Source organism: Myotis lucifugus, unplaced genomic scaffold, assembly GCF_000147115.1.
Source record: "Myotis lucifugus unplaced genomic scaffold, Myoluc2.0 scaffold_24, whole genome shotgun sequence".
Taxonomy (NCBI): domain Eukaryota; kingdom Metazoa; phylum Chordata; class Mammalia; order Chiroptera; family Vespertilionidae; genus Myotis; species Myotis lucifugus.
The window spans coordinates 9,226,997-9,239,460 of NW_005871072.1; the positions used below are offsets into that span (position 1 = coordinate 9,226,997).

The window sequence follows — 12,464 nt, forward strand, 5'->3', positions numbered from 1 at the left end:
GCACTGCTCAGGCCGGGAGAGGTGGCAGGCTTACGTAACACTCATACTGGCGGGAGGCACGTTCCCTCTGCTTGCGGGTCCCAGCTCTCCCACCTGGTCGGAAACCATTACCTGCAGCCCAGCGTCTACAGCTGACAGCCTGCCTAGCTCTCTCCTTACTCTTCCTCAAGCTGCTAGTAAAGCCCGGAGAAGCGGATTTCTTTCAGGTTCCGTAGGGACTCACAGCCCCACTCCCGAAGCCGAGAGGCAGAGGGAGTGGCGGAGGAGAGGGGGAGGGGAGGGGAACAGGCTGGAGTTACTGAGCATGTGCGGGGCGTAGCGCATGCCCAGTGCAGCCGGCAGCTTCCCATTGCGGGCAGTCCGGGCGGTGGGAGCGGTGGTGGCGGCAGCTGCGGCGGCTACGCCTCCTCCTTACACTCCCGAGGTGGCGGGGTTAGATGAGCGGCCCCGGTAGCGGCGAAGGCGGCGCGGGGGGGGAGGAGGAAAAGAAGGAGGAGAAGAAGGAGGAGGTCGTCGCTGTCTTTGTAGTCTCCCGGCTGCTGGAGCGAGAGGCCACTGCCGGAGCCGTCGTCGTTGGAAAAGGGCTGTGTGTGCGCGCGCGTGTCTGCCTGTCCGGCCCGCGGGGACCAGGCAGCGGCGGCGGCGAGGAGATGATGTGCGCAGCGACTGCCGCCCCCGCCGCCTCCTCCTCGGGGCCCGGCGGGGACGGATTCTTCCAAGCCGCCACCATCTCTTCCTTCCCGGCGCCGGGGGCGCTGTTCATGCCGGTTCCCGAGGGCTCCGTGGCTGCCGCGGGGCTGGGGCTGGGGCTGCCCGCCGCGGACTCCCGGGGTCACTACCAGCTGCTGCTGTCAGGCCGGGCCTTGGCCGACCGCTACCGGAGGATTTACACAGCTGCGCTCAGTGACAGGGACCAGGGAGGCAGCGGCGCTGGACACTCGGCCTCCAGGTGCGTGTCCGGGTGCCCTTCCTTGCGCCACATGCTGCATGCGCTCCCGTGTGCGTGTGTGTGTGTGCGCGCGCGCGCGTGTCTACGTACCTATTGACTGAGCTCCCTTTCAGCAATGCCTGATGCTGTGCGGTAGAAACACTCAATTGAAGTAGGAGGGTGCGGTGGCAGCAGTTTCTGCTCTTAGTGTGTGTCTTTGTGGGTGGTTGGCGAGGGTGGGAGGGTAGCGTGTGATGTTCCAGAAAAGGTGATGGCTCGGGTCGGTTATGACACGTGTGTGTATTGTTGAGAAAGGAGGAGGGATGGGTAAAGAGTAAGGGGGTAATTAATACACGGAGAGAATTTGCAAGAGTGGTGAAGGCAGTGGCGGTTCCAGTGTCTGTCGCAATAGGATTTGCAGGAATTTCTCACCCCTCCCATCCCCCATGACATTCCATTCTCCCCTTTCCAACTCCCCCTAAAAAATAAATAAATAAATAAATAAATAAATAAATAAATAAATAAATAAATCTGCCAACCTTGCTAAGGATAGTGTCGTGTGTGTGTGTGTGTGTGTGTGTGTATACATATATCCATATATTTATGTATATGACGAGTTTTAGATAATCAGGCAGTTGGATAAGGCATGGAGTTTCAATGTAAGAGAATTAAGCAAGAGGGATGCAGATGGAGATTTATGTGGATGCCAAAGGTATTTGATTCAGATTTCTAGAGCTGCACTTTGATAACTGGTCTTCTAGAAATGTGGTTGCAGCTGCTCTTGTGTTCTGATGTCCCATCAGCCATTTCATTCGTCTGTCACTTATAGGCTTTAGAGTAGAGCGGGTTTTGTGGGAAAAGGGGAACGCTGAACTTCAAAATATGACAGCTGGGTAGGAAGTGTTCAGCTGCCACCAACGAGAAAATTTGAGTAGCTCCTAGATCTTTTCCTAGACTCCCTGTTCCTTTAGCTTCCGTGATATGTAGGAGATGTTAAATCACTTTCATTTTCTTTTCCTTAAAATATGGGTGTCTTTTTGCTGAGGGCTCTTCTGTGGTTTTCTTTTCCATGCCCTTACATGCCACACACCCTGAAGGAGGGTGACTGACTCGTTTCACCAGCTTGGCTTTTGACAGTGGTATTTGGGAGTTAGCATCATCATTTTTCTCACAGCTTCTTGCAATATATGGGGAAAGAAAGAATTGTAGAATTTTGTTAAATGTCACAGAGTTTACTGTATTTATTGAATGCACAGTTTGTTAGGCAATAACCAGATGTCATTTTGTCCCATTATGAGAGGGGTAGGTTGTAAGTCAGGTATTGGAATTTTACCAGTATGTACTGTGGCTCTATCTATTGCAGAGTAAAGGTGGAGCTTTGTTCACACATTTTTTCTGGGTAAACCAGTCTTCTCATATCTGTGATTGTTTACAGGATTAGATGCATGAATAGTTTTATCATATGGTTATAAATGTATGTAACTACCTTATGCTATCTAAGCTGAAGGCCATAATGGCACAAATCTGTTTCTTGCTAATGTTTTTTAAAATAGAAAACCTTACACTGTGCTCTGATAATTAGGTATAATTTTGAGCTGTGAGTCTCTAAATTATGGTACTAAGGATACATCTTTACAAAGCTCTTCCAAAGAATTTGAATTTACTTTGTATGTTATTTCCTGACTTACACAATAACGTGCGACTGGTATAATCCTATTTTAATTTCTTACTATTATACTTGTGTAATGCAATTTCTATATATCTAGAACTGTATTCAAGTTTTAAAATTTGTGAATGTTTTTTAGCTTTTGGCCCATTCTTGTACAAGCTGTCAGTTAAAATTAATGAAGAATTAGTTCAAGTATATCAAGAAGTACTCATGGAAACTGCCTTAAGTTGTATAATATTACCTTCAACAGCTTGTTCAGAACATTATTGTTTATTATCGTTCACATTATTTTTTCTAAGTCTTAGCCTGCAACCAACCTTTATTGAGAATTTGCTTAAAAATTCAATCACATTTCTTAATAAATATGATGGGAAAGTGGAAATGGGATTTAGGTACTGAATGAATAATATTATTATAACTAGCTGAGTTGGAGGAGCAAATGAGATATTTCAGAGACAGAGGGAGCAAGAATAGAAGACAAAGCTCTAGTGAGATGAAGTTTAAAGGATGAGAGAAAGGAAACAGGAAGAAAGCTTTAAAAAAATAAAAATATTAGGAAGAGAGCCATGAGATCGTAGCATTTCTGGTCCTAGGAAAGTAGATTGAAAGTCCACAGCAGTGTTAAATGATGAAGAAAGTGAGAACACTTTCCAGGTCACTGATGACTTTTGAGGAAGTGGTCATAGTAGAGAGATGTGGTGAAGAGTCAGTGGGAGATGTTGAGGAAATGGGGAGATTAACAGGTTATCAGTAAGTGGAGAAGGAGAAATTAAAGAAGTGAGAAGAAGGATAATTGATGGGGAGTGGTCAAAGGGAGATCTCAGGGACTGGTTTAAGATGTCAGGTGGAGCCTTGCAGGTGGGGATCAGTGATTGAGCATTGACTACGAACCAGGAGGTCACAGTTTGATTCCTGGTCAGGGCACATGCCTTGGGTTGCAGGCTTGATATCCAGTGCAGGAGGCAGCTGATCAGTGATTCCCGCTCATCAGTGATGTTTCTATCTCTCTATCCCTCTTCTATCCCTCTCCCTTCCTCTCTAAAATCAATAAAAATATTTTTAAAAAAAACAGGTAGAGTGGTTACCTGTTGAAAAAAGTAAGGAGCTAGTCTTTAATATACAAGAGGAGGAGGTGTTTAAAAATATAAAAACTAAGAGTTTATTGAGAATAAGAATTATATCCTATTTATTTTGGTAATCCAAATATCTAGAACAATATTTGGCATCCATTCTGTAAATATCAATGCCTCCTGTGAGCCAGGCACTGGTTTAGATGCATAAGATACAGCATTGAGCAAGATACACAAGGTCTCCACTCTCTTGGAACTTCTACTCCAGTGGGGAGAAATGAAAAACTGATAATATCAGGTAGTGATAAATATAGAGAAAATAAAACCAATTTCGTTGATAGACAATTTGTAGGTGGAGGGGGGGGTGCTGTTTTAGGTAGGGTGGTCAGGATAGGTCTCTGGGAATTGACATTTAAGTGGAATTGTAATAATGGGAAGACAGATTTAGAGTAAGAGTCTTTTAGGTAATTATAATAAAGGCTCAGGTGAGAACAAGCTTGTGTTTAAGGAACAAAACAAGGTGAGTTAGTTATCAGTCAGTAGTGAATGAATTCATTACCATGGATTATTTTTTATGTGTATAGTAGAGACATTGAGGGATGCAAGCCTAATGGAGTTAATGACTTTGATGGTATTATGGTGAAGTGGGTAAGAGCTTAGATTCTTAAGTCCACTAGTTTGTTTTTTTTTAATATATTTTATTGATTTTTTACAGAGAGGAAGGGAGAGGGATAGAGTTAGAAACATCGATGAGAGAGAAACATCGATCAGCTGCCTCCTGCACACCTCCTATTGGGGATGTGCCCGCAACCAAGGTACATGCCCTTGACCGGAATCGAACCTGGGACCTTTCAGTCCACAGGCCGACGTTCTATCCACTGAGCCAAACCGGTTAGGGCAAGTCCACTAGTTTTAAATATTGGCTCTGCCACTTTTTAGCTGTGTGACCTTGCATACGTTACATAACTTCTAACCTCAATTTTCTTAATTATTTATTTTAAGTTGAGATGTAATTGATATATAACCTTAATTTCAGGTATATAACATAACAGTTCCTTTTTTGTATATATTGTGAAATGAATCACCATTACCACACATAGTTATAATTTTTTTCTTATGATGAAAACTAAGATTTATTCTCAGCATTTTCAAATACAAGGCAGGGCAAAAGTAGATTTATAGTTGTTCATATGGAAAATAATGCAATAATTAATAAATAATAATACAAGAATAAACTCTTTGTTTTGCATACTTACAACTGTAAACCTACTTTTATCTCACCCTGTATACAATACTGTATTATTAACTATAGTCACCCTGCTGTCCATTGCATCTCCATGACTTATTTATATCTGGAAGTTTGTACATCTTCACCCATTTTGCCCATCTTCCCTCCCTGGCCCATCCCTCACCCCCTTCTGGCACTACTATTTTATTCTCTGTAGCTATGAGTTTGGTTTTTATGTTCTGGATTTCACATATAAGTGAGATCATATGGTATTTGTCATTCTCTGAGGTATTTCACATAGCATCATGCTCTTAAGATCTATCTATGGTGTTGCAAATGGCAAGATTTTTGTTTTTCAATGGCTGAATAATAATAGTATTTTCTTTATTCATTCATCCAATGATGGGCACTTAGGCTTAGGTTGCTTCCATGTGTTGGCTATTGTAGATAGCTGCTGCAGAGAATAAGGAGGGAGGTGCAGATATCTTTTTGAGTTAGTGTTTTCCTTTCCTTTTGGATAAATACCCAGAAGTAGAATTGCTGGATCATGTGGTAGTCGAATTTTTAATTTTTTGAGGAACCTCCATAGTGGCTGCACCAATTACAGTCCCACCAACAGTGCACAAGAGTTCCTTTTTCTCCACATGGCCACCCACAGTTGTTATCACTTGTTTATTTTGATAACAGCCATTCTAACAGGTGTAAAGTGATACCTCCTTGTGGTTTTGATTTGCATTTCCCTGATGATTAGTTATGTTGAGTGCCCTTTTTCATGTGCCTGTTGGCCATATGTATTTTTTTCTTGGAATTCTTTACTGGGATTGCTTGTTTTGTTGTTACTGAATTATATTAGTGTGTGTGTGTGTGTGTGTGTGTGTGTGTGTGTAGGATGTCTCCCAAAAATGTATAAACACACTTTGAATAATTATAAAGGCAGTGTTTATTAAAATACATTTCATTTTCAAAATTGAGCTATTAGCCCTGGCCATTGTGGCTCAGTTGGTTGAGTATCGTCCCATGTACCAGGAGGTTGCAGGTTAGATTCCCGGTCAAGGGCACATGCCCCATTGGGGGGCATGCAGGAGGCAGCCAATTAGTGAATCTCTCTCATCATTGTTGTTTCTATCTCTCCCTCTCACTTCCTCTCTGAAATCAATAAAAATATATTTTAAAAAATTGAGTTATCAGCTGTTAAAGCTTGTATACATTTTTTGGCACACCCTATGTGTGTGTGTGTGTGTATGTGTATATATATATATATATATATATATATATATATATAAAGATAAAATTTGGATATTAACCCCCTAACAAATGTTTTTCACATTCTGTAGATTGCCTTTTCATTTTGTTGATTTTTTTTTCCTGCGCAAAAGCTTTTTAGATTGTTGTAGTTCCACTTGTTTATTACTTTTGTTTATCACTTTGTTTTCTTGTATGTAGAATGAAGTTAATAATAAGGATTGTTTTTGTAGAGTAAATGAATCCATATATGTAAAGTGCTTGGCACATTAAGTGCTATTAAATATTAGTTATTGATTTCTGCTGAGAGTGAGGGGGCATATGGAATTTGGGGACTTAAAGAGAAGGCAAGGATCATGTCTTGTTCTTTTATTTTTGGTCTCAGTGACTGTATTGAACATGGGAATAAGTATTTCATTTATTCAGTGATTGAATACATATATTTTGTATCAATGAACCCATCAAAATGAGAACATCAGTTGGGGAAAGAGATGGGACAGGAAATGAATAAAGGAATGTTTGATCAGTTCTGTGTGTGAATGGCAGCACACCAGTGCACTTGGACGAAACCATAGCTCAGTGGCTAAATCTACTCTGGAGACAGACTACCTTAGTTCAAATCCTAGTTCTACCTTTTTCTATCTTAAGTTGAGCAAGTTAACTAGTATTCCTTTGTCTGTTTCTTTACTTGTAACCTTATTAGTATTGAAAGGACATTGTGCCTGTGCATGATAAGTGCTTAGTAAGTAAAGTTAGCTGTTGGCTGCTGCTGTTATCATTATGGTTATTATTATCATCAAAATCACATATTTAAAATTCTAATCAGCATGATAAGTTTTTCCACAAAAAAGAGAAATGGAGAAATGGCTAGTTGAGTTGATTCAAAGTTGAAGTGTGGGCTCAAATTAAAAAAACAACACAGAGCCTACCAGCCATTTCTGCAAAGGAGCCTCTCATGCAAATTGCACTTCCTGGAGAAGCCTGGGCTGAACTGCCTGCCTATACTGTGTTTCTGCCATCTGACCCAATCCTTACTAGGTGTACCAGTTAATAATGTGGATTTTTTTCAATAGATGGAGTTACACGTATGTTGATATATAAGCGATTTGATATGTATGCTATTTTGTTGTATTGACAACAAGCTTCAAAACTTCATATGTCAAATTTGCTGACCGTGTTAACATCATAGATATTTTTACACTTAAACGTTGAATTTCATGCCAAAAAAAGAGCATTTGCAGGAAGTTATAATTCATTACTTTATTTTGAAGAAAAGTGTTGCTGAGTAGTTTGGGAAGTTTATGGTGAACATGCTCCATCTCAAGATACTTGTGAACTCTGGTTTAAACGCTTTAAAAGTGATGATTTCGATGTGAAAGACAAAGATGTCCAGGTCAACCAAAAAAGTTTGAAGACCAACAATTACAAGCATTGTTGGATGAAGATGCATGTCAAATTCAAAAACAACTTGCAGAAAGATTAAATGTTGCTCAGCAAACAATTTCTGATCATTTATAAGCAATGGGAAAGATTTTAAAGGAAGGAAAATTGGTGCCACATCAACCTAACGAAAGACAAATGGAAAACTGAAAAGTCAGCAGTAAAATGTTGCTTCAACGGCACGAAAGAAAGTCTTTTTTACATCGAATTGTGACTGGCGATGAAAAGTGGATTTATTTTGAGAATCCCAAATGCACAAGATCATGGGTTGATCCAGGTCAACCATCAACATCGACTGCAAGGCCAAATCGCTTTGGAAAGAAGACAATGCTCTGCATTTGGTGGGATCAGGAAGGTGTGGTGTATTATGAGCTTCTAAAACCAGATGAAACCGTTAATAATGATTGCTACTGACAACAAATAATCAATTTGAACCATGCTTTGATCGTGAAACGACCAGAATGTTCCAGAAGACACAGCAAAGTAATTTTGCTTCATGATGATGCACCATCATACACTTCAAAACCAGCTAAAGGCACGTCACTCGCTGTATTCACCAGGCCTTGCTCCTTCAGATTACCACTTGTTCTGATCAATGGCACACACACTTTCTGAGCAGCACTTCAAAACATAGCAAGAAGTAGAAAATTGGGCCTCTGAATGGTTTGCCTCAAAACAATAATAGTTCTATTGGGACAGTATCCACAAATTACCTGAAAGATGGGGAAATGTGTAGCTAGAGATGGACATTACTTTGAATGAAGCACTTTTGATGTTTCTCTTGAAATTACCATGTTTTCTTTGATTACAAAATCCACATTATTAACTGGTACACCTGGTATAAAGGTTTCCTGGAATCTTATTTCAACCATTAGGATTGAGGCTTTCCTCATCTAATCATAGCTGTGCAGCTCTGACCAATCTGAGCGACTCTATACTGACCCATCAGGACGGTGCCTTTTGGACCAAACTGCAGGGTTTTGGAGTCCTCATTTGCATGAGCATGGACCAATCAGGGACCTGGGGTGGGAACTCTGGTCTTTATGAGCCAGCTTCTTGAAAGTACATTTTTTCCCCCCATTGATTAATGGAGACTGTCTCCCTGTCTGAGCTGAAACATGGAAGATGTCTCCTAGAGCAGAGTGAAGCACACTGGCACAAAGAGTAAGAGAGAAGACCATCCTGGTGCGGGGCAAACTCACGCATTGCAAAGCAGACCAGTCTAACTAGAGAGGGGTCTGGCCCCAGGGCCCTTCTACAGTTGTGCTGTTTTCACAGCTGTGCTGTATCACAATTGAACTGTTTTGCACTAAATCAAGTTTCCTTTTTCACTGCACCCCCTTTCCCCAAAGTTGAAGTGTGATGGAAGATCAAAGAAAAAAAGTGATATTGTGGTTAAAGGGGGGAATTGCTTTTCTTCTCTAAGCTAAACCCACTCAGTTCTGTTAGCTGCTTTATCTCTTTGTTGTTAAAAATTATATTTGAGCCTGTATTTCAGATGCATGGAATTTTGGTTGTAAGAAGTTAAGTAGTCAGTTAATCCAAAAAAGGTTAGGGATTATTACAATATTGGCCCTGTAGAGATTTATAAGACAAAGTTTCTACACTTCAGTTTATTGTCTGGATGGGGGTGAAAGATACAAAGGAGGTACTGATAAAAGTGTTACATGAAACCATTGTGAAAGCCTAGTGTATTATGACAAAGGGATGGCATTCCCTGCTGGCTCAAAAGCATGAGCAAGAGGTGAGAAAGCGTAGTTTGTGTGCAGGTAATGGTAAGAATCCCATTAGAGCTGGAATGTAGGTATTATGAGGGAGACCAGTGGGAATTCATTCTGGAAATGGAGACTGTGGCCAGAGGGCAGGGAAGATTGAACAGCAAGGTAAGAATTTGGTTTTATTCAGTAGACACTGATGGGTTCGAGTTATTGGAGATTATTGTAGGAGTGTTTTAGGAAGTGATGTAGGATTGATACCTATATTTGTGGATAGGTAGTAATTTATTTCATGTAGCTGTTACATCTATGGAATTGTATATCAACACATGTTAAGACAAAAACTTCTTTTGGTGTATTGGTAGGTAGAAATATGCAATGAATTACTCTCTTAGCTTAACATAAGAGAAAAATCTTGCCGTTGCGCTTATAAAGTAAATAAAAATGTTAATTTAAAAATACTTTTGCACTTTAAGATACTTGTTTAAAAATATCAACAGAAAAGTCTGTTTTATTCAAAAACATTAAACATTCAGGTTTTTGGAGGAGGGGATCCGTTAATCGAGATTTAATTTACATACAATAAAATTCACTCTTTTAAAAGTGTTCATATAAGGGGTCTTAGAGCTATCACTAGTCAAGTATAGAACATTTACATCACTCTAAAAAGCTTCTTCAGTTAATTCCCTCCTCCTCCCGCTAACCCATTTTTTGTCACTTAATATTTTACCTTTTCTAGAGTATCTTATAAATCCAGTTCTTTAAGGACAGGTGTCCCCAGATATTGTTAATCTCTATCTTCCATCCCATATTTCCTATAAATGGAAGTTAGTTTTAAAGCTTCATTAGGTTTTGGTTAAACATTTTTTTAGCAATTGTATTTTGTATGTAGCTATGGGTATTGCATATTGCATCCTATCCAGAGGTTGGCTAAGGCCATCAGAGATTTTCAAATTGTCTCACTGTTTAATAATGCTCAGTCTAATTACTTGGGTAAGATGGTACCCATTAGATCTCTTTTCTATAAATGTATGCCTTTTCCATTTGCAATGAGTAATCATGGGTAATAACTTTTGCATACTGTGTATATCTTTCACCTAATGGGTTTGACATCCTTTGATAATCCTTGTCTGAGTCAATAATTTTATTAGGGGTTTCAAAATGATGATTTTTATAATTCTGTTATTTCTTCTATGTTTATTAGCTGGTTCTGTTCTGCAAAGAAGCGTTTCCCTCATCAACTAGTGATGAATTGTAGTTTCTCCTAAGAAATCAGGGTAAATGTTTAATTCTCTCCCTTCGTTAGCCAAATTGGTGTACTAGTCCAGTAGTGGTATAGCAGGTGCTGTGGTTCACCACCCAGATCCCTCTGTTCAGGTACAGGTTCCCCTAGCTGTTGTGAATATTGGCAGCTAAAACTGATTGCCTCCAAGTCCCTCTCCAGGCATTCTCCTTAGCCAACAGAGCTGTTTCCCTCTAAGTCAGTGGTTCTCAACCTTCCTAATGCTGCGACCCTTTAATACAGTTCCTCATGTTGTGGTGACCCCCAATTTCATTGTTACAAATTGAACATAATTAAAGCACAGTGATTAATAACAAAAACAATATGTAATTATGTATGTGTTTTCCAATGGTCTTAGGCGACCCCTGTGAAAGGGTCGTTCGATCCCCAAAGAGGTCGCGACCCACAGGTTGAGAACCACTGCTCTAAGTCATGCTTCTTCTTCAGGGTCAGCTAGTAGCCAATACCTGTATTATGTGAGGATATAAATACCTAGCCCTTTTACACTAAGACAGGACAACTTTGAAGATCCCAACTCCAAAGCCTCCCAGGGGATTGGCTGAGGCCATCCTGTGATTTTATTGTAATTCAACTCCTTTCTCTGTTCAGATCTTACTTCCTTCACTCTCCCACAGTTGTTGATTTGGGAGGCATTCTTCAATAAACTTCTGGTGTGCAAATCTCCAGTTCAGAGTCTGTTTCCTGAGGAACCTTACCTAAGACAATTATGGTACCAGGAATGGTCTGAGGAAGTAGACTTTAAAAAATGGGATTTTGGGGCTAGATTATCTGCTGGTGGCTGGCTGGCAATGTTTGAACCCCACTACAGGTTGTATAAGATGGAGCACTGGTACTGATAACCTTTGGCATGCCCTTTAGCTGTGCAACTGTTAAAACTTTCACAGGTGGTGAATTATAATGGGATACCTGTAGAAGGAAATGTACTGATTGGTATAATAGCTCAGGCTTTTAAGAGGTTTGGGGAAGTTGTTAATTATAAGGATACTAGAGGCCTGGTGCATGGATTTGTGCACTGGTGGGGTCCCTCAGCCCGGCCTGTGCCCTCTCACAATCCAGGACCCCTTGGGGGATGTTGGACTGCGGTTTCGGAAACTGGCAGTCCGACATCCCCCGAGGGTTGTAGTAGCGCGCAAAGTGGCAGGTGGCCAGGGATGAGCCTGCGCCGCTCCGCTCATCCCAGCCCTGCTGCGCCTGCCACTGAGCTGCTCGTTAAGCTAGCTGAGCGTTGTCCATTTGTGGGAGTGCACTGACCACCAGGGGGAAGCTCCTGTGTTGAGCGTCTGCCCCCTGGTGATCAGTGCACATCATAGTGACTGGTCAACTGGTTGGCCGTTTGGTAGTTTGGTTGCTTTGGCTTTTATATATCCTATATAATAAAAGGCTAATATGCAAACTGATCACCAGAGGACAGACACTCAATGCAGGAGCTGCTCCCTGGTGGTCAGTGCACTCCCACAGGGGGAGCACCGCTCAGCCAGAAGTCCTGAGCCAGGCTCACGGCTGGTGAGCGCAAAGGCAGTGGCGGGAGCCTCTACTGCCTCCACACAGAGCTAAGGATGTACAACTGAAGGCTTAGGCCCTATCCCCATGGGAGCGGGCCTACGCCATCAGTTGGACATCACTCGAGGGTTTCCGGACTGTGAGGGATCACAAGACAGGCTGAGGGGACCCCCCACCCCGCAAGTGCACGAATTTTGTGCACCAGGCCTCTACTATAGAAGATAAGGATAGTGTGATCAAATGGCTGTGGGTGAGTGACATTGATAGAATGGGAGACAGACAATAAAAGGCCAAAGGTAATTGGGAGGCAAAATGAAGAAAATTAGGTGATTTCTTCAGTATCATGTAAAGAAACTTTTTGTAGTAGGG

The 12,464-nt window shown here is 41.4% G+C and overlaps 1 protein-coding gene across 1 annotated transcript in view; it reads left to right on the plus strand.

Annotated features, from left to right (window-relative positions):
* Positions 1 to 305: 305 nt before the first annotated feature.
* MYCBP2 (MYC binding protein 2, E3 ubiquitin protein ligase) overlaps positions 306 to 12,464 on the plus strand; it is a 275,789-nt gene continuing 263,630 nt past the window's right edge. Inside the window, exon 1 of the mRNA XM_023751731.1 lies at positions 306 to 949. Coding sequence (XP_023607499.1) covers positions 438 to 949 — 512 coding nt within the window. The 5' untranslated portion in view covers positions 306 to 437. The remainder of the gene's footprint in view (positions 950 to 12,464) is intronic.